General features: G+C 28.5%; 4 protein-coding genes across 4 annotated transcripts; 2 read left to right on the forward strand and 2 right to left on the reverse strand.

Annotated features, from left to right (window-relative positions):
• Positions 1-3,668: 3,668 nt before the first annotated feature.
• Positions 3,669-4,667, forward strand: CTAM01_16722 (WW domain-containing oxidoreductase; the record flags this gene model as incomplete). Its single annotated transcript, XM_060532714.1, has 1 exon — positions 3,669-4,667. One exon carries the CDS (start codon positions 3,669-3,671, stop codon positions 4,665-4,667), a length of 999 nt encoding a protein of 332 aa, XP_060372705.1.
• A 258-nt stretch (positions 4,668-4,925) lies between these two features.
• Positions 4,926-6,006, reverse strand: CTAM01_16723 (uncharacterized protein; the record flags this gene model as incomplete). The annotated part of the gene is made up of 2 exons (XM_060532715.1): positions 4,926-5,797; positions 5,850-6,006. 2 exons carry the CDS (start codon positions 6,004-6,006, stop codon positions 4,926-4,928), a joined length of 1,029 nt encoding a protein of 342 aa, XP_060372706.1.
• A 714-nt stretch (positions 6,007-6,720) lies between these two features.
• On the forward strand, positions 6,721-7,209 carry CTAM01_16724 (uncharacterized protein; the record flags this gene model as incomplete). Its single annotated transcript, XM_060532716.1, has 1 exon — positions 6,721-7,209. One exon carries the CDS (start codon positions 6,721-6,723, stop codon positions 7,207-7,209), a length of 489 nt encoding a protein of 162 aa, XP_060372707.1.
• Positions 7,210-12,201: 4,992 nt separating this feature from the next.
• CTAM01_16725 (uncharacterized protein) lies at positions 12,202-12,360 on the reverse strand (the record flags this gene model as incomplete). Its single annotated transcript, XM_060532717.1, has 1 exon — positions 12,202-12,360. A coding segment is annotated over one exon (159 nt), but the record flags the coding sequence as incomplete, so codon positions are not given.
• Between the last annotated feature and the right edge of the window lie 10,794 nt (positions 12,361-23,154).

Here is a 23,154-nt window from a genome sequence, read left to right on the forward strand (position 1 = left end):
GTGGGCATCTGGCAGAATTTGACTACACTAACAATATTTTTTTGGACCAATCAAAAGGTAGAACAGCGACGCCCGTGTAAGAGCGACGCCCGTGTATCAATTTGCGACGCCCGTGTATCAATTCCCTATAATAAATAAGCTAAAAATATATAAAGTTAGGGTAATAAGCTAGCGCTTTAAATAGCTCTTATAGGACCCTCTAAGTAATAATAATACTTATATAAAAGAATAAATTATATTAAACTTAGTTATTTATATAGGTTAGTATTAAGAGGTCCTATATATATTAAAATAAGTAAAGCTTATTTTATAAATAAGTAGTAAAAGGTTAGGAGCTATTTTAGTTAGTAATTAGGTATAGAGCGTATTATACTTAGTTTTCCTTAATACGCAATATATAATACGGCCCTAGTAAATTGCTCTATCGGGGGGAATAAAACTTATATACAATATAAATTTAAACTACATTTAAAAATAAACTTCTTATAGCTTTTCTAGTAATTAATTTAAAATTTAATTTTATAATCGCTTTTAATTATCTTTATTAAAAACCTTTTTTAATAAGATTATAATTAATTACTAAAGCCTTATTTATTTTATAACTTATAAATATAGCTTTAAAAAAGCTATTTATAATTATAATATTATTTATTTAGTACTCGTAGCCTTAACTTTTATTAATATACTTATTATAACTAGCTAGCCGTAATACTACCCCGACGAAATTAGCTTTTTTTATACCCCCGCTATTTCTTCTCCTAGCCCTTTAAGTATTACCTTATTATTAATTTATATATTATTACCTTTTTATTATATTTTATATATTATAAAGTATAAGTTAAGTTTAAAAAAGGAGAGAAGGTAGCTATATATTAGGCTGCTAGCCCTTTATTTACTTTCTTTATTCCCTTCTTAATTATATCTATCTACCCTTTATAAGTTTTATTTCTTTCTCTTTCTTTTCTTATCTTATTTTTAAAAAAATAAGCTCGGCCGTTTTTTATTTTTATGTTTTAAAAATCACTTATTTATAATTATATATTTAGCCTTTTCTTTATTTTATAATTTCGCGCTATAGCGGATTTTTTAATAGATTTTAATAAGGCCTATATTACTAATTTAGAACTTAATAATGATTAAAATAAATTATATAAAATATTTTATAAAGAGTTTTTAGCGCTATATAACGAAGTTAAATATTATAACTTAATATATATTATAAGACTAGGGCCTACCCTATATGACTATAATAACTATTACGCTATATATATAAAAATATAAACTTAAAATAACTTTTTTTAAAATAAAAAAACTATAAATTAGTTATATAACTATAATTATATAATAAAATAAAAATAAATACTTATTAATAAATAAGATAGATTACTTTAAATAAAATAATTAAATAATAATAAATAGGGTATTATAAAAGATATATTTAAGAACGAGACTTATATATAATATAAATTTAACCCCCCGATAGAGCAATCCGCTAGGGCCGTACCGTATATTACGTATTAAGGAAAACTAAATATATTACGCTCTATACCTAATTACTAATTAAAATTAACTAACTCGACTATTATCTCCTTTTTATTAATAGCTCTTAACTTTCCGCCGCCCGCTTATAAAGCGAACTTTACTTACTCTAATGCGCACAGGACCTCCTAGTACTAGCCCGCGTAAGTAGCTAAGCCTAGTATAATTTATTCTTTTATATAAGTATTATTATTACCTAGGGGGTCTTATAAGAGCTGTTTAAAGCGCCGGCTTATTACCCTAACCCTATATACCTCTAGCCTATCTATTATAGTTATTATAACTAGGCTAGCGTTAATATATTAAATCCTAGTATCCGTACCGGCCTAACTATTTATAGTACTTATAATATCGCCTAGCCGAATTCCGCACCCCCGGAAAGTACTTTGCTACTTCTTAAGCGTACTTACGTTAACTACGATAGCTATAGCGTCGAGCTAGCTAAGGGCGCCTAGCCCGAGAGGGGTAGACTTATCGATAGGTATTTTTAGAATAAGTTCTTATCGAGGTAGTATTTTAACTAGCTAATCTCTTAACTAGTTATCTAACTAGCTATCTAAGTAATAGTTTGTATATTAATAAGTTTATTTAATAAATTTATTTAGTAAATTTATTTAGTAGATTTATTTAGTAGATTTATTTAGTAAATTTATTTAGTTTAAATAGAGAGTAGCTTTGGGCGATATTAGAAGCGATAAGGATAAAAAGAATTTTTACGAGCTCTAGTATAAAGAGTAGTAGATATTAGCCTATTTAGCCCTTTTTTTAAAAACCTCTACGTCGCTATTAAAGTTTAAAACCTCTATAGTTAAGGGCCGCTTCTAACTATTACGGCCGACTATTATAGCTAACTATTATAACTAACTATTACGGCCGACCTCTATTATTAACCTTTCTAACTAGTACTACTATAAGGTAGCTTACCTATCCCAAATTAAATAGCAGTTTTCGTATTAAAATTACTATATTACGTTAAGCGCGTATTTAAAATATATTGCGCGTATTATATAGTTAAAAAGTATATTATATTATATAATTTCTTTTAAAAACGTAATCCCGTTAAGGTCGATCTTTTATACTTATAAAGCCGGAAAAAAAACTACTACATAATATAAATTTAAGCTAGGTTTAAAAATAGACTTCTTATAGTTTTTTTAATAATTAATTTAATATTAAATTTTTTAATTACTTTTAAGTATTTTATTAAAACCTCCTTTAAATAAACTATAATTAATTATTAAAGCCTAATTTATTTTAGGATTTATAAATATAGTTTTAAAGAAGTTATAGTTATATAATTTATTTATAGTTTTTTTATTTTAAAAAGAGTTATTTTAAGTTTATATTTATATATATATAGCGTAGTAGCCGCTGCGGTCCTATAGGGCAGGCCTTAGTCTTATAACATGTGTTAGGTCGTAATACTGGGGAATAGCAAGGAGTCTAAATACAGCCAGCCTCGTAAGTGGCATTTAAGCAGTATTCTCTAGTGGTCCCTCAACAGGACTAAGCGTCGGCTCGGTCGACACCGAGATGACCAAAAGGCAGGACCCTTGGATCCCTTCTTCACCGACCAGATCACCAAAGCTTTACTTTACCTTACGATTGACAAACATAGCTAGAAAGCTATCTAGAGTTACGACACTGTTACTTAGTATCGCAGCCTCAACTTTTGCAAACATACCTCTAAGACTAGCTGGCCGTAACACCGTAACACTTTCCTTAACTGACCCGCCCACTTCGTTTTTGGGCTTTCCAACTTACAACTCACGGAGAGAGTTACTAGGCCGAAAGGGGGAAAATTGTCATCACACGAGTCAGACATCAGCGTAGAAATGGAAGAAAACGAGAAATTGGACAGAATATGACTTCGCGTAGACTAATTTATGATACTTGAAGTATCTATGAATGGCCGGGATTAGTGGTACTTGTTTCCTATCGCCGGAAAATATTTGTAAAGCGTAAGATTCTATCCTAGTGGTTGTGTCATCCCCTGAAATGACCATGGTGATTTGAGTATATAAGTGAACCAATTTCCCTCAACTTTAGAACTCAAGTTACAACGACCAGACTTATTCTTCTCTTTAACAGTCAAACCAACCTCTCAAAATCCTTTGCCAAAATCAATCATGTCTTGCTACGCTGAAGCCCACGCCAACCCAAATGGCCCTGGCGACGCGCGTCCGACGGCCCTGAAAATCATCGAGGACGAGGGTGTGAAGGGAAAGCTCGCGGGTAAGGTCATTATCATCACCGGTACTTCTTCCGGCATCGGTATCGAGACCACTCGCGCCCTGTCCGCCACTGGCGCCACCCTCTTTCTCACAGCCCGAGACGTCGCCAAGGCTCAGTCCGCCCTCATTGGTATCTTCGATCAATCCCGCATGGAGATCATCAAGATGGACCAGGCAAGCCTCTCTTCTGTCCGGGATGCCGCCGCCGCCATTCTTGCCAAGACTACCAAGATTCACCTCCTAGTGAACAACGCTGGCATTATGGCCATCCCCGACCACCGCCTTACCGCCGAGGGCCACGAGCTCCAGTTCGGCACAAACCACCTATCCCATTTCCTCTTTTACAAGCTCTTGGAACCTGCGCTTCTTGCTGCAGCCTCCCCGAGTCTACCGTCACGCGTCGTCAATCTCTCGTCTACTGCTCACAACGTCCATGGAATAAATGACCCCGACAACTACGACTTCCAGAAAGGCGACTATGATGCCAGTGTGGCCTACGGACAATCCAAAACGGCCAACATTTACATGGCTAACGAGATCGAGCGCCGCTACGGGTCGAGTCACCTACACGCAACGAGCGTCCATCCCGGTATTGTCCAAACGGGGCTGACCCAGCACATGCCCCCGGATGCCTTCAAGGGGATGGAGTACTTGTATCCCACAATGAAAAGTATTGAACAGGGTGCCGCAACTTCAGTATGGGCGGCTGTGGGCAAGGCATGGAAACATGAAGGTGGCAAGTACCTTGTCAACTGCGCCGTAGCAGAGCCATATGTTGAAGGAGATGATAAGTTTCTTGCGCTCGGATATGCGCCGTACGCCTATGATATAGAAAAGGCAAAGAGGTTGTGGAGTCACTCGCTTAAGATTGTGGGATTGCCTGACGAGGCGTAGGGAACCGAGAGTGACGTGGCCCCCAGTATGCAGTTCAACGAGTAGTTTCTTTTTGATTGATAACACAATTATACCCAGGGACATACATACCATCCGTGATATCTTTGTGATGTATTGATCACTTGATGTCTCAAATTCTGACTTATTGAGCCGGCCTCTAGCTAGGTAATAAGTAGCGGCAAGAGCAGCAAATTTCGCCCGACTGTGTCTCTTGTTACGAAGGCTCGAGTACTTGTTACCATCATTCCAGCGTAGCGGCTACCTCCTCGGTCCAGAGAGACGTATGGGAGCTTCTCCTCTCTTCAGCCTCCAGCAATTACTAGCTTCAACCAAGTCATCAGATCCCTCCACTGCCCACGACCACTTCTCAAGAAAGCCGGGGGTGGCCTCCCAGCTCCGTATGTCGTGCGGCTCGCCCCAAACAATGAGGCCCTTGCGGTTCGCAGTGATGCCATCTTCGTGAGATTCTGCGGTGAAGGGGGAGGTCCCTTTGGGCTTGGGGTCGGAAACGGTGATGGTGACGGGGGTACTTTGTCGCTCTCGAGTCGGTGTCATGCTCATGAGCTCACCGATGAGGTCTTGTAGAAGCTCCCAGTGGTCAAATTCCCCTTCGTGCCTTATTAGATTGTCACGAAAGCGAGGGAATGGAAAGAGATTGATGTACAGAGAATGCAGCCGGATTTGCTGAAGGCGGGTTGGGATGAGGCAGGGTGGAATATTAGGATTCAGGGGATAGACACAAGTGTCATCACGGTAAGGACCGCTGATTGGACAGGTGGTTGGAGAAGAAGGCTTATTAGTTTGGCCTGTGAGAAGTATGTTGAGAGTGCGTTTGTTCGCAACGAAAGCGCGAAAGACATTGTACTGGACGAGATGGAGGAGGTGGTCGGTTGAAAGTGGGAAGATGAAGGACGGGGGGTTTAGAGGCTTCTGGGCATTGGCGGCGGTGGGCGACAGTGGCCCTTGAATAACGCAAGCGCATTCGGCGGCAGGTTTTGATTCGCTTCCTGATGCTGACGAGACGTTCTGAGAGGCGTCATTATCGAACTCGTCGAGGCGCCAGCGTCTGACTTCAAATGGGCGCGACAACGTCCGTGAAGACATCGAGACTTGCTGCTTCATCCGCAGCCCTGCCAAGCTTATGAGCTCATCAATTCTCGAGGCTATGGCGGAAACACTTACGGTGTGCTCTTTGATTATTCCGGTTTTGAAGCTTCCTGCGCTGCGTATTATTGGCTTTGGCCTCGACGTCAGAGTCGGCGTGGTTGGAGTGACAGCTGACCCTGTTCGACTCGCGTTCACTCCCCGATGAATGAAGAGAAGTACCGGAATCTGCCATTTTTCGTAGCTACCAGGTTTTCGATTGTATGTCGCTGCTGTTAAATCTCACTGGGAAGTACTGACATTCAGAAAAGTCACTAAACCGACGAAAACGAGGTCTTTGATTTTGAAATATACCGCGCATCGACCAATACCAGTCAAACCGTCAAACGTGGGGGCTAGACAAGGGCACGCATGTGTAAACCTCCACGCTATAGGCTAAGCTCAAGACGGGAAAAGGGTCATCGGGTGGGGCCAACCGATGTAGGGGAGCCGTTGGAAATCATGGCTGTGTTAAACTTTAAAGCCTGCGAGAAGACACGCTAGGCCGAAGAGGGGAAATTTGTAATCACGGCGAGTTATACCTAGGTCTGAGCCAGGGATGGTTTCTGGCGGTATCCATACGGAGTACCCCGTAGGTACGGATAGAAAATGATTATTGTTAATCGATCTGGCTCGTCTGTAGAACACCATCAAAGAAACGGCTTTTATCAAGGTTTCACCGCTATCTCCGGGAATGACTGCGGCCCGAATTGAATTGGTATTGAAGTCAATGTGAATGGTCACAGCCAGCTAATATCAGAGATTAAGGTGCCTGTATCAATGCGGATTATGATGGAATATAAAGGCTAGCCGAACCTCTTCACCATCTGTGCCTTGGTCTTGAATCGCCACCTCTCAATTCTACCTTCACACTCACACAAAGTTCCAAAGATTATAGCCTCACACCACCATGGCCACTACCCCATCCTCATCAGACCTCAGGAAGGTGATTGAGGCTACTGCAGAAACGTTTTTGGCATCGTTCGAAGACGGTTCAGTCCAGAACGACCCCGCCATCATTAACCGCACCCTCACACCAGACTGCACTCGACACATACTCCCTTCCAGCGTGTCTGAGGTCCTTGGTCTGCCGGCAAATTTCAGCATCGACAATGTCACGTTCCAAAAAGTCTTTGCTAAAGACATCAAAGCCCTCAAGTTCCGCAACGGCATCATTTCGAACTTGGTTATCGACACTGAAGCTCGCCGCGCTGCGTTCACATCTATATTTGATGTGGTCGTAGTAGGTAGCGGGGAAAAATTCGCCTCGGAGGCCAGTTTCACCTTGTACTTCAACGAAAATGGTTCCAAGATCACAAAAGTGATTGAGTTCCTCGAAAAAGATTCGACTGTAAGGATGGCAGGCGTTCACAAGGAGAACATGCCGAATATCAATTGAAGAATCCCCCTCTTACATAGCGCGGTGGTGCGTTTCGTTACAGGCCGTTCGAGATCAAAAGTCATGGTGCGCCTCTGTAATTAGCCCCTAGAGATGATAGATCCATGAGTACGAATAAGATGTGGAAATCTTTTTCTTAGACTTTATAAGCTAGCAATTGGGACTGGAAGGAAATCAAGTCACTGACCGGTTTACTAAATTTTCAAGAACTATCATTATTGCCTTTCCTTTGCTAGATGCCTTCCATCTGGCGCAGAGATTTAGAACTATTTATGGTGTTTTGGTATTACGATGTTAAGGTGTGAAGAATGGATGCAAATCCCAGGTATGTTACGGCCAGCTAGTCGTAGTGAGTGTTACGACCCAACATTGTTACGAGCAGGTCAAGGCAACCAACTGTGACACAAAGCAAAAGTTTCGATAATGATGACTCCGGTCATCATTATCCTTTGTTCTGCAAATATAGCTTCGCCATGACAGGACCAACTGTGTGTAACGGGCTGGGCCCATATGAGGCCTTGCAGGATATCGCGGCCATGAGCTACCCCTGATCAGGCCCACCGCGGAACCTACGATGCCGACAATCCGATGGCCGCGGTACGGCCTTGACCAGGCCAACGGCAAAGCGGAGATTTGTTGTTTTTCCTTTCTGGTCCTCATCTGAGGATACTCGTAGTAGTCGTCATAGCTAGTTACAGATACACTAACCGTTACACTCCCATAACTCTTCAGCGATCAACTTAATAAACATCTTCGAATACTTTCAGGCTTACCTTACCCTGCACCCTAACATTAGAGATACGACTGATCACTATATCTTCTGAAGACCGTTCTAGATGTACTCGACCTACAGCACCACGGATACTATTACAGCTTCATACCTCAGTTTCTATTAGGAGACTCCTCACTATCAGAAAGCCTAGCCATAACACCAGAATTACAACCAAGTACTACTACTATAGGGCCTTTTACAGCAGAGCAAAAAGGGTGGAACTCAGCCAGCAGCCACAAAATCTTCTAACCATCAGAGATTATCCAATAACTAGCGATCTTTGCTAATGCTCAGTGTAAGATCATTACACAGATCCGTTATTACACCACCTCTATGACTTTTTGCAGGCGTGGGTTCTTGGGCACTTCATTCAAGCCACAGGTGGTAAATTGAGCTCCTTGGGCAGGGCCTTCTGCCGTCCTTTCAAGGCGTTCTATCAACCCTATCCCACCTTCACCACAACTTTCTCTCCCCATTAACCTCACCCATTACTCAGGCTTTGAACATCCAGCGATCTGGACAACAAAGACACTGTTATCCGCGCATGTACCAATTCAAATGAACACAGGCCATTTGCTGATAAAACGGTGCCCCTAAACACCAGCCTAAATCGTGCATCCAACTCAATCATAGTGCCAAACCAAGTCAATGGGGAAGGCGACACCTTCCACAACGCTCTTGCCTTTGCATACCGTCTTGCGCTTGGTCGATTCACTATAGCAGATCAAGAAAATCCTTCTTTATACTTATTAGCAGAATCGTATAAAGCTCCCCTTCACCGCTTATAGAGCGAACCTTCGTATTAATAAGTATATAATATAAAGAAGAAGCTTATAGAGGCTAACTGCTATTAGGGTCTAAAAAATAAATTACTAAAATCTACCCTTCCCTCGAGGTATATTATTAATACTTTATATATATTTAAATTACTTTTTTATTACTTAATCCCCCTCTTTATACTTCTTAAACTATTAATATCCTTATTATAGAGTAGTTAGTTCGAACTATAAGTTAATAAAGAGATTAATTTAACTATATAAATTTCTATATATATATAAAAAAGAGGTTTTAATTATAGGTTAGGCTAGTTATAATAATCGTAAATAGGGTCCCTAATTAGCCCTTACGTAGTTAGTTATATACTATAGTTAAATTAAATTTCTAATTTAATACTAACTTTTTTTTTTTATTAATTTATTTATTATAGTTAGAGGTATAATTCGACTTCGGGCCCGTTTACTAAGTCGTTTTTTTTTCCCCCTTTTTTTTTATTTTTTTTTATATAACTTATCCCTTTATTTATATATTAACTTTTTTATTATTTATAAATTATTTTAACCCCTTATTAAGTACTATTTTTATAAAAGCGTTAGCGAGGTTATTATTATTATTAATTTAATAAATTTTAAGGATTTTATACTTTTTATATAATTACTTAAGGGCTATAATATTAATTATAAGCCTCTTTTTTTTATCGTTTTTAATTTAATAAGGTATTTATATAGTAAATAAGAATCGGTATAAATAATTATAGGGATTAATAAGAAATTAAGTTAATTAGTAATCTTTTTTAGTATTATTAAAATTGCATAAGTAAGGTTAATATTATTAACTATATTATAAATTTCTAACACTAATATACTTCTTATTACTTATTTATTTTTAATTAATAAATAGTATATTATATTACTATATATAGTAAATTTACTTTTATTTATACTCTTATTAACTAAGATAATAATATATCCTAATTATAAAATAAAATCGTCGTTATTTATAAATAATTTATTAACAAAGACGTATAGCTTATTAATAATAAAGTTAATTAAGTAATAAACGAGGCCTCGATCGAGATTCGTTTACTACTACTTAAGCTATTTATTAAATATTTTAATATCTTATTTATTTAGTTCTATAGCCTATACTACTTTAATATAATTAAAAGTTATTTCGAATTAGTATATATTCGTAATATATACCCCTTATATAAACTTAGCTTTATATTACTTTTTAATATTAATTATATTTAAGTTAACGAGGTTAATTTTTCTATTCTACCCCTTTTATTAAAAAACGACGGTTTTCTTTTTAATTATAAAAATCCCGTTATTAAATATTAATAAGTTATTTATTATAAGGACCTTTTTTAGCTTTATTATAAAGCCCGCTTTTTAGAGCTTTTTATTCTCTTTTTTTATAAAGTTAATATCGGATAAGCTTAATATATTATTAGTTTATATTTTAACAATTTTAAATTATTTACTTTTTTACTTAAAGATTAATAAGTACGGGTTATACGTAAATATAATTATTAATAATTAATTAATATAAAAATTATAGTATATAACTTATTAATAAGTGCCTAATTTTACGAGCCTATATAATAGTTTAAATACTTTAATAATTATATTTTTTAAGTACTTATTAGTTATTTTTTTTAGTAAGTAGGCTAGGATTTTTTTTATGAGCCCTGTAGCTAATTAAGTATAGGCCTAAGTAATATTACGGCTCTAAATCTTATATTTTCTTTTTATAATAATATTATTAATATTATTATTAATCGTTAGTTATAGTACTATATTATAAATAATTAAGTAAGTAGCGTTACTTTTTTAACGTTACCGTACCCTTAAATTATATACTTAGATTTCTTATATAGTTAGGGTATTCCTTTCTTTTTAATTTTACGTACTATTTACGATTTAAATATATAAAGATTTTTATATTTCTCGGGGTTATAATAAATAAATTAATAAACCCCTCGATTACGTAAAGTATTTACTTTAATAAGATCTAATTTTTTATATAGCTTTTTAGTAATTATAATAATACTTTCTTTACGTAATTTAATTACTAGCTCGAAATTGGTTTTTTTTTTATTATATAAAAGGTATTAATTACCTCGTTATTAATAATAAATTACTATATTAGGGCTTATTATTATAATCTTCTGCGCCGTTTTATTAATAATATTAGTACCCTTTTAATAATTTCCTTTTTTTTATTATTTATTAATATTACTATAACGATTTTATTAAGGATAATTTCTTATACCTTTACTATGGGTTATATAGTTTTCTCTAGCTCTTTTTTTTTTATAAACTAGAAATTACCTCGATAAGATCTATATAATATAGTTTAATTATAATAATTAATATTTTAAATAGTTAGTTACGATCTTTCGTAACTATATAAGAGCGCTCGTTAATAAAAATTAATTTATATAACCTAGCCTATTACTAAGTAATTTCGTACTAAACTTATATATCCGAATTTAGAAGTATATTTAAATTAACCTTTATATTAGGCCTATTATATATAATAATTACTTTATTAACTTACTTTTTTATACTTACTTCGTATAGTACCCGTATTACTTTTTTAATTACTTAAGCTTATTAGCTTATATTTAGTAATAATAGCGAGGCTAAAGTTATTTTTAAATATACTTTAAATATTAAAAACGTTAGTATAAAACCGTTAAGTTTTATAGTATTATTATAGTATTTAAGTACTATTTAAAAGTATTCGTTATTAATAAAATTAGGATTTTCTTTTTTAATAATTTTAAATACCCTTTTTAGCTATTAGTATACCCTTTTTATTTTTTTAATACTATAGTACGCTTTTATAAGTACGACTTTTAGCTATATACTATAAGCTATTATATTTTTTTTAAATTTTATTAACTTAAAACTAATATTAACGTCGGTTTTAATATTATTTAGTAGTCCTTAGTATATATTAATCTAGCTTTTTTATAAAGCTACTTATACTATTTTTACTTATAGATCCTAAAGGAATTATCCTACTTAAAATAATATAGCCTCGTTAATTATATATAGGACCGGTTAACTATTTAAATAAAAAATATTAATAACGATTTCCTAATTAAAATTAAGCTTATTACGTAATTTAAATTTAAATTTATATAGGCTTTGTATATTTATTTAATATTAATAATATACTTTTATTAATTACTTTAATACCCCTATTTTAATATTATTATTATTTAATTACTTTAAGAAGTTATATAGCCTCATAACTAATAAGTACCCGAATCTCTAATATAATTATTTAAGCTTATTTTTTATTAAGTAATTAATTAATTTTATATTATTAATAAGTTTTATAAACGCGTACCCCTATTATTATTTAACTATTTCGAAGTACTTATTACTAAAAATTCTATTTTTTATATTATTAAATGTAATATTTAATTAATCTATATTTTTTAAATATAAAAGAAATAGGGTATTAATAAGTAAAATATAAAAAGTTATCGTTTTAAAGTATGTTTTTATTTTTATCGTACTTAGGGCGACGATTTCTTTATCTAAGCTAAAGCTAATTTTTATAATACTTATTATTAACGTATTAAGCGTTACTAATACGATTTTTTATAGTATTTAAAATTACTCCTTTCTTTTTATTAATTATTATAATACCCTAGTATTTAGGATAATTCTATAAAAATTATTTAAGCCGTATTTTTTACTTACGTAAAATACCTATATAAGTTCGGTATTTAAGGGATCTAGGTAATATAAAAAGGACCCCTCTAGCTATTTTTAAAATTATTTAGTACTATCTTTTTTTTTAATATTAATAAAAATAGTATTTTTTTTTAAGCGTTAAGAAAATAAAATTTTATACTATTAAATTCGTCCTTTTATTTACCCCTATATTTATTATTTAAGGGACCTTCTCTTATTATTTATAAATAAAAACCTACTTATTAAGAGCTTTTATTACTTTTTATTTATTTAACCTTATATATCCTCTAGAAATTAATAATATAAAGAATAAGTAGTTAATATTATCGATTTTATTATAATTTAATTCGTTAATATAGGGGGCGAGATTTTTTTTATTTTTCGAATTTCTTAGGGAGAGTAGATATTCTAAGCTACTATTTTAATTACTATTATTAAGTTCTATACCCCTAGATTTATTTTTATATATAATAAGGAATTAGTTAAACTAATAAGGGTTAGTTTTACTATTTATTACCCTTAATTTTTTATATTATTTATATAATTTAGTACGCTCTTTTTTAGAGTAATTACTTAACTAATATTTATTTTTTTTATAAATAAAGTATTACTTTTTTTATTACCCTATTTATAAGTTAAATCTTTATTTATTTAATAAATCTAGGCCTCTTTATTAGCGATTACCGTACTTAGCTTTTTTTTTTTATTATACGTTTAGTTAATTTAATATTATTAATAAGGGCCGTTATATATTTAGAAGTAGGTTTAATACGGTATTTTTATTTTAATATTAAAACTAGATCTTAGCTTTATATAGAGCGTTTTATAATTTTTAGGTACTTAATATAAGGTTATTTTTATTTTTAATACGAGCTAGATTATAATATAAAAATATTTAACTTTCCGCTCGTTAATCCCCTTATTTAGCTAGGTTTTTATTAACTTATTAATTCGATTAATAAGCTTTTTTAGGATTTTTATTTATAATTTACTTTTTATTATTTTAATTATAAATATAAAATAAATTATTTATAGCTTAAATAAGAGCTCTAAATTTTTATTATAAGTCTCGAAGCGGCTTTAGATTACGTTAATAATACTAAAAAAGTCGTTCTAATTAAAATTACGTACTACTTTGTGATAATAATTAGAGGCTTTATTTACGAATATAATATTAATTACTAAATAATACTAATATTCCCTAATCCTAACTTTTTTATAATAATCGTAAAATATTATTAGGGTTTTTTATAAGACCTCGTACTTCTTTTTAGAATATAATTTCTTTTTTAAAAAGATCTTTTTAAAATCTATAAATTACCTCGTATTTATTATTATATTTTTAATATTTATATACGATCTTTATATTATTACGTATTATTAATAATTTTAGGTCGTTTATTTCTTTTTTTATTAGCTAATTAATACCGAATTTTATATTAATAGTAATAACGAGCTATAGATCGAAATAAGTAAAATTATTCATTATTATATATCTAATACTATATTTTATTTCTATATATCCTTTTATAATAATAGATTACTATTAATAATTATAAAAAGGAAATCTAAATCGTTTACTCTTTTTTCAAATTCGTTAAAATAATTATACGCTTTATTAACTTATACTTAATTTTATAATACGAATTCTTTTTTTATAATTATCGTTATTAAAATTTCGTATAGTTTTTATAATTATAATTATATTAATAATACCCCTCGTTTATAAAAAGATTTATTAACTACTTTTATAATTCTTAGGCTTATACTTATAAACTATTCGTTTAGCTAGTAACTAAGGTCGTTTACGATTTTATAAAATAGGGGTTATCCCTATAGCCTCTTTTTTTTATAAACCTTAGTTAAATAGATTAATATTATATTAATTTACTTATTATTAAACTAATCCGTAATTTTATATATTTACGTCCCCTAATAATCTAAGTTAATTCTTACTTATTTATAAGGGATTAAGATTTTATTTAGGATCGGGGTTTTTTTTTTCTTTTTTACCCTAACTTACTAAGGGTCGTACTTTAGTTTATACCCGTATTAGTAATTATTAACGTATTTAATCTTAATAAAAATATATTTAATCCGCGCGTTAATTATAATAAATCCGTACTTTTATTACTTAATAAATTTATTAAGGTCTAAGTAATTTTTATTTTTTTTTATTATTTCGCTACTACTCTCGTTTTTATTATTTTTAGTAATTACTATTACCTTTTTAAATTACTAGTTATTATACTTATTAAAATCCTCTTTTTTATTTAGTATAAAAAAGTAGGTTTTAGTAGTTCCTTTTTTAATAGTAGTAATAAACGTTTATATTATTATAAAAAGACGAAGTAATTAGTCTTAAGATCTTTACTAATTATCAATCTCTATTATTTTATATATTTCTAACTTTTTAAGCCTCGTACTTTTTATAATTTCTAAATTATTTTTTCTTTTAATTTACTTTTTTTAGGGTAGTATTCTAAAAAAATAGTTAAAAATAGACGCTAAGTAGCTCGTAAAAAAGCTAAATAGGCTATTAAGAGCTAAATAAGTTATTAAATATAGTTAGCGAAGTTAAGCCCTCTTTTTTATAAGATTAAAAACTTAAAAAACTTATTAAAAATACCTATTACTTTGTTACTTATACTAAGTAAAGTTAATTATTTTAAAGATCTTTTTTTTTACAGTTTCTTAGTACCCTATTTTATATTTTTTAAGTAGTCTTTTTTTATAACTTAATTATTATTAAGTAATTATTATTTATTAATAATCCTTTTTATTATTTAGTTAATTTTTTAAAATTAGTAATTTCGTACTAGGAGCTAGTATAAAAAGAAGCTTTTTAGCGGCCTTTTAGAAAAATTTTTTTTCCCTTTAGATCCTCGTTTTTTTAGCCTTTTTTTAGGTTAATAATAATTTTATTAAGAGGTCGTAGGACTATTTTAGGGTAGCCGCCTTTTTTTTAAGTTAATTTTTAAGATTTATAATATTTTTAGCTTAATATTATTAGGACTTTTAAATCCCCTCTTTTTTTATTAAACCGTCCTTTATATTTTATTTTTAAGTAATACTTAGGGAGTAATTAAAAAAATAACGAGGAGGTTATTTAAATTATAAGCTTATAATTATATTTATAAAACCTTTGTAATAATAAACCTTTTTATATTTTATAAATTTCTTAGTTTTATAACTTTTATAAAGTTACTTTTATTATTAAATAAGAATATTTATATTTAAAGATTTTTTTTTTTAATTACGTAGTGCTTTTTTATATTATATTTTTAAGCACGTTTATTATACTAATAAATTAGGTAAGTAGTCGTTACGTAGGTACTTTTTTTTATTAATTTAACTAGTTAATTTTTAATTACGGGCCGGCTATAGGAAAGTTATTTAGTAAAAAAGCTATTTAAAATAATAATAAAAAACTAGTTATTTAAGTAGTTTTATTAATTAACGTAGTTTAATATAATAAACGTTAATTTCTTATAAGTAATAAAGGGCTACGATTATTTAATTCTATATAGTATTCAAAAATCGTTTCTTTTTTTATTTATTTTTATAAAGTTAATTAGTATAAATTTTTTATCTTATACGGTATTAAAAAGTCGTTTTTTTTACATAGCGAGATACTTTACTAATTTATAATAATAAAATTTAATTACTAATTATTATTAATATTCTTATTATAAAGTAGTTAGTCTAAACCGTAAGTTAATAAAGAGATTAATTTAACTATATAAATTTCTATATATATATAAAAAGGAGGTTCTAATTATAAGTTAAGCTAGTTATAATAATTATAAATAGGGCCCCTAATTAGCCCCTGCGTAGTTAGCTATATACCGCGGTTAAATTAAATTTCTAATCCGATATAAACTATTCCTTAATTAATAAAGTTTAATTAATAAAGTTTAATAAAGTACTCCCTCCCCTAGGCTTTATTTTAAAAACTATTTATAGTTTATATAAGCTATATTAATTTTTTATTTATAAAATCTTTTAATATATAGTACGAGGGTAAGTAAAAATAGCGCTTATTAACTTAAATATAAACTTCTTATTTTAAATAATAAATTTAATTAGTTTTACAATTTTATATTTAAGTTACTCCTATTTATAAGCCGTTTTTATAATTACTAGTACTTAAGTAGTCGTTACTTTACTTTTATTTACTAATATTAACCCCCTTTTAAATTATTATAATTTTTAACTTCTTTTTTTCTTTTTATTTATAATTATTTTATTTATATATAGTTTTTTATTTTTATTAATATCTATATTACTCCTTTATTATATAAAACTCATAATTAATAAATATTTTTTAAATCCCTTAATTTTATATACTCCTTATACCTAAGTTAATTTTTTTTTAAATTATATTATATTTATTATTAAATCTATTTTAGTATAAGCATAGCTCCCCCTCGTAACGTTATTATTATTAATAATAAAATAATTATTAATATTACGAGTACGCTTAATAATAACAGTAATAGTAGTTTATTTAAAAAGCTTAATACCCCCTTTACTTACCTTAACTTTATATATATATTATTATTTATATACTACTTATATTAACTATTATAGACTTTTATTAAAATAAAAAAAAAAGTAAACGTTAAAACAATCGGGGTTAGCTAGGTACGCCTACTCCCCTACCCTACTTACGTTATATATAAAATACTTAATTTAAAAGCTAAGTACTACGATTAGCTAAGTTAGTAATTTATAGCCCCTAATTTACTTTTTTATTTAATATTTTTTTAAACTCTAGTTTATATTATATAAAATATATTATATAGAACTATTTTTATAAAAATATAATAAGCGCTTAGTATTATTATTATTCTATTATTATTTTTATATATTATATTAATAATATTTTAAATCCTTAAGTTTATAAAATTTATAATATAAACTTTTTAAAATACTATTCTTATTTTAAATAATAACGTTTATAATATAAAAGTTTTTTACTCTATTATCGCTTTATTATTACTACTATTTAAGTTATTAATATTACTTTATAGTTTTAATAAACTTATAAAACTATTATTAATAATACATAAGAAGTACTTAAGTATATTAATAAGGAGGCCCGTTCTATTTTTATTATTAATAATAATAATAATAATAAAATAGTTATAAACTCCTTTTATATTACGTTTTTATCTTATAATAATATAATAATCGTATTATTACGTACTATTTATAATAAAATACGCTATTTAAATAATATTTTAACCATAGTATAGTTACCCTATTTACGCTCCGTATTTATAACTAACTATTTATAAATTTATTAATAATAAAAAGACTATTTTTTTTATAATAACCCTAAGGATAATAGCTAAGGCGGCCCTTTTATATATAAAAATAGTCCTTTTATAAATAAGAGCGGTCTTTTTATAAGTTATAAAAATTAAAAAATTAGTTCGTAATTAGCGCGTTTATATTACTTAGTTATAGCTATATAGCCCCCTTTTTTATTATTAATAGCTAGTTAACTACGTTATTAAGCTTATTAAGAGCTAGAGCGTATTATTTAATTAAAACTTAGTTTTTATATATACTAATTAATATTACGTTTTTAATATACTTAGCTAGTTTTTATATATTTTTATTATTATTATATTCTTTTTATTAAATTAAGTATTATTACTTCTTTTTTAGCCTTTTATATTATATAATATTTTCTATTTTATAAAATAGTTCCTTATTTATATTTTTAATAAATAAGGGCTTTTAAAAGGCTTTTTTATAATATTAATACGGCTTAAATAGGGATATATAAAATATATTATATATTTTATATTATATTAGTATATTTAGTTAGTATATAACCCCCGCTATTTTAACTATTAATTTAACTTTAAATAAGCTTAAATACTTATTAACTAACTTTAAACTAAAATACTACTTCTTAATATTTTTTTTAATTATAATACCTAATTACTTACTTTATATAATATATTTATTTTAGTTTTATTAACTTATTATTTATATATTTTATATACTTTTTATATAAGAGGTTATAAAGCTTTTTAATTAGCTCGTAATTAGGCTATACGCTCCTTAACTAAGATATTTTATATACTATCTTAAGTCCTTATTAAAATTAATATAAAATAAGTAAATAAGAACTTAAATAGAGCCTTAGTAAGCGCTTTATAAATTACTAAATACTAGGTATTATTATATATAAACTTAACTAAATAAAGATATTATACTTAATTTAATTAATATTAAATATAGAAATAATAAAAGTACTATTTTAAGTATTAGTTTTACTATTTTATTTAACTATTTATTTATAAATAGAACGTAGTATTAAAATACTTCTTTATTATTAAAAAATAATAAAAATAAATTTAAAACTTATTTATAAATAACGACTCCCTATTAAAAACGATCCTTTTAAATTTTCTAAATTTTATAAAGATTTTTATAAATAAGAGGTTTATAAATCCCTAAGTAATAAGGGTCGTTTTTATAATAATATAAATCCCCCCGACGGAGCAATCCGCCGGGGCCGTACTATATATTACGTATTAAAGAAAACTAGGTATAATACGCTCTATACTTAATTACTAACTAAAATAGTAGTTAACCGACTCGACTATTATCTCCTTTTTATTAATAGCTCTTAACTTTCTACTATCCGCTTATAGGGCAAGCTTTACTTACTCTAATATATATAGGACCTCTTAGTACTAGCCTGCGTAAGTAGCTAAGTCTAATATAATCTATTCTTTTATATAGGTATTATCGTTACTTAGGGGGTCTTATAGGAGCTATTTAAAGTACTAGCTTATTACTTTAACCCTATATACCTCCGGCCCGTTTATTATAGCTATTATAGCTAGGCTAATATTGATATACTAAATCTTAATATCCGTACCGGCCTAGCTATTTATAGTACTTATAATATTACCTAACTAAATTCCGTACTATTAAAAAGTACTTTATTATTTTTTAAGCGTACTTACGTTAGTTATAATAGCTATAGCGTCGAGCTAGCTAAAGAGGGCGCTTAGCCCGAGAGGGGTAGACTTATTAACGGGCATTTTTAGAATTCTAGCCTACTAATTACTAACTATATACTAAGAGAGTAGGTTCTCGTTAAAGTAGTATTTTAACTAGCTAACTTCTTAACTAGTTATCTAACTAGCTATCTAAGTAGTAGTTTATATATTAATAAGTTTATTTAGTAAATTTATTTAGTAGATTTATTTAGTAAATTTGTTTAGTAGATTTATTTAGTTTAAATAGAGAGTAGCTTTAGATAATTTTCAAAATAATAAGGATAAAAAGAATCTTTGCGAGCTCTAAAAAGTAGTAAATATTAGCCTATTTAGCCCTTTCTTTAGAAACCTCTACGTTACTATTAAAGTTTAAAACCTCTATAGTTAAGGGCTACTTCTAACTATTATAGCCGACTATTACGGCTAACTATTATAGCTAACTATTATAACTAACCTCTACTATCGACCTTTTTAGCTAGCGCCGCTACTAAAAAGGGTAGCTTACTTATCCTAAATTAAATAGCGGTTTTTATATTAAAATTACTATATTACGTTAAGCGCGTACTTAAGATATATTATATATATTATATAATTAAAAAGTATACTATATCGTATAATTTCCCTTAAAAGCGTAATCCTGTTAAGGTCGATCTTTTGTACCTATAAAGCCGGAAAAAAAACTACTATATAATAATATAAATATTATATTTTATAAATTAGTTTATTATAATAAGTATTATATTATAAGGGCGCCTCTTAATTAGTATAGTTAATATAAATAAGCTTCCCCCCGATAGAGCAATCCGCCGGGGCCGTACCGTATATTATATATTAAAGAAAACTAAGTATATTACGCTCTATACTTAACTACTAATTAAAATTAACCGACTCGACCGTTATTTTCCTTTTATTAATAGCTCCTAACCTTCCCCTACTTATTTAAAGAGCGAGCTATACTTACTCTAACGTATATAAGACCTCTTAGTACTAGCCTACGTAAATAGCTAAATCCTATATTATATACTCCTTCTTATCGAGGGTTAAGGGGCCCCTTATATATTCCCTTACGTCTATAATATAGCCCGTATCGGAGGGATTTCTAGCTCTATAAAATATAATTTTTAAACTAGTATTAATATACTAAATCTTAACGTCCGTATTAGCCCGGTTATTTACGGCGTTTATACTATTACTTAGCTAAATTCCGTATTATTAAAAAGTACTTTACTAATCCTTAAGCATACTTACGTTAGCTATAATAGCTATAGCGTTAAGCTAACTAAAGAGGGCGCCTAGTTTAAGAGGGGTAAACTTATTAATAAATATCTTTAGCCTACTAATTACTAACTATATACTAAGAGTAGAGTAAGTTCTCGTCGAGGTAGTAGTTTATATATTAATAAGTTTATTTAGTAAATTTATTTAGTAAATTTATTTAGTTTAAATAGAGAGCAGCTTTAAGTAATATTAAAAACGATAAAAATAAAAAAAATCTTTATAAGCTCTAGTATGGTAAAAGAGTAGTAAATACTAGCCTATTTAGCCCTTTTTTTAGAAACCTCTACGTCGCTATTAAAGTTTAGAACCTCTGCGGTTAAAAAAGGCCGCCTCTAACTATTATAGCCGACTATTATAGCTAACTATTATAACTAACCTTTACTATTAACCTTTCTAACTAGCGCTACTATATAATAAAGAGGGCAGCTTACCTATTTTAAATTATATAGCGGTTTTTATATTAAAATTATTATATTACGTTAAGCGCGTACTTAAAGTATATTGCGCATATTATATAGTTAAAAAATATACCGTATCGTATAATTTTTTTTAAAAGCGTAATCCTATTAAGGTCGATCTTTTATACTTATAAAGCCGGAAAAAAAACCACTATATATAAATAAGCTTATAATAAAGTTTAATAATATTTTTTATTATAGCTTAACCGGGGTAAGTAAGGGGTATAATAAACTATATAGCTTATAATAATAAGGCTTTATTTATTAAGAAATATTAATATAACTTTTTATATCCTTACTTATTTTATCCTAATAATAGTAACGTTTTAATAATACTATTATTTACTTTATATTATAATATTTTATTATAAATATATTATAATATATTTTAATAACCTCCTTTCTTAGCCCCTTATATAATAATACGTAAGTATAGTTATTATAATATTATAGCCCTCTTAAATTATATACCTAGCTTTATTATTACTTTTTTTTTAATTAAACGAGGCTATTAATTCTTTTTAATTTATTTTTTATTTTTTATAAAAGCGTCTTTTTATTAAGTACCCTATAATTAATTTATTATTAATAATTCTTTTTTATTAAATACTATTTTAAATACTTTTATTATATTAAAATCCTATAAAACGAGTAGTTTATAATTTATAGTTTTAATAATAAGTTTAAGTAGTTTTTTAAATATTATATTATAACTTTAATATCCTAGGCTTATAACCTTATTATACTTTTCGAAGTATTTTTTAGAGCTCTCTTAAACTAGAGCTCTTAACTTTTTTTATTTATTTCTTTATATTATTATTAATTCTATTTTTAAAATATTTACTATTCTTTTTACTTAGAAGCCGCTCTTATAGCTCGTTTTTATATATTTTACTATTATAACTTTAAAAAGCTCTTATATAGTAGTTTTTTCTTAGCTTTATAAATATAAAAAATCGACCTTAACGGGATTATATTTTTAAAAGAAATTATATAATACGGTATACTTTTTATTTATATAATACGTATAATATGCCCTAAGTATGCGCTTAACGTAATATAGTAATTTTAATATAAAAACCGCTATATAATTTAGAATAAGTAAGCTACTATTTTTAGTTACTTATTAATAATAAGCTAACTAATATACTTATATAGCAGCGCTAGTTAAAAAAGTTAATAATAAAGGTTAGCCGTAATAGTTAGCTATAATAGTTAGCTATAATAATTAAAAGTAGCCTTCTTTAATTATAAAGGTTCTAAACTTTAATAATAATATAAAGGTTTTTAAAAAAAGGGCTAAATAGGCTAATATTTACTACTTTTTAAAGCTCGTAAAAATTCTTTCTATCCTTATCGCTTTTAATATTACCTAAAGCTACTCTTTATTTAAACTAAATAAATTTACTAAATAAATTTACTAAATAAATTTACTAAATAAATTTACTAAATAAATTTACTAAATAGATTTACTAAATAAATTTACTAAATAAATTTACTAAATAAATTTACTAAATAAATTTACTAAATAAATTTACTAAATAAATTTACTAAATAGATTTACTAAATAAATTTACTAAATAAATTTACTAAATAAATTTACTAAATAAACTTATTAATATATAAATTACTACTTAGACTACTAGTTAGATACCTAGTTAAGAAGTTAGTTAATTAAAATACTACTTCGATAAGAACCTACTCTCTTAGTATATGTGGTGGTTTTTTTTTCCGGCTTTACAGGCACAAAAGATCGACCTTAACGGGATCACGCTTTCAAGGGAAATCACACGATACAGTACACTTTTTAACTACACAATACGCGCAATGTATCCCAAGCACGCGCTCAACGCAATATAGTGATTTCGATACGAAAACCGCCATTCAATTCGGGATGGGCAAGCTGCCCT

This window comes from Colletotrichum tamarilloi (genome assembly GCF_030869305.1).
Source record: "Colletotrichum tamarilloi strain Tom-12 chromosome Unknown Scaffold_254.1, whole genome shotgun sequence".
NCBI classification, from domain to species: Eukaryota; Fungi; Ascomycota; class Sordariomycetes; order Glomerellales; family Glomerellaceae; genus Colletotrichum; species Colletotrichum tamarilloi.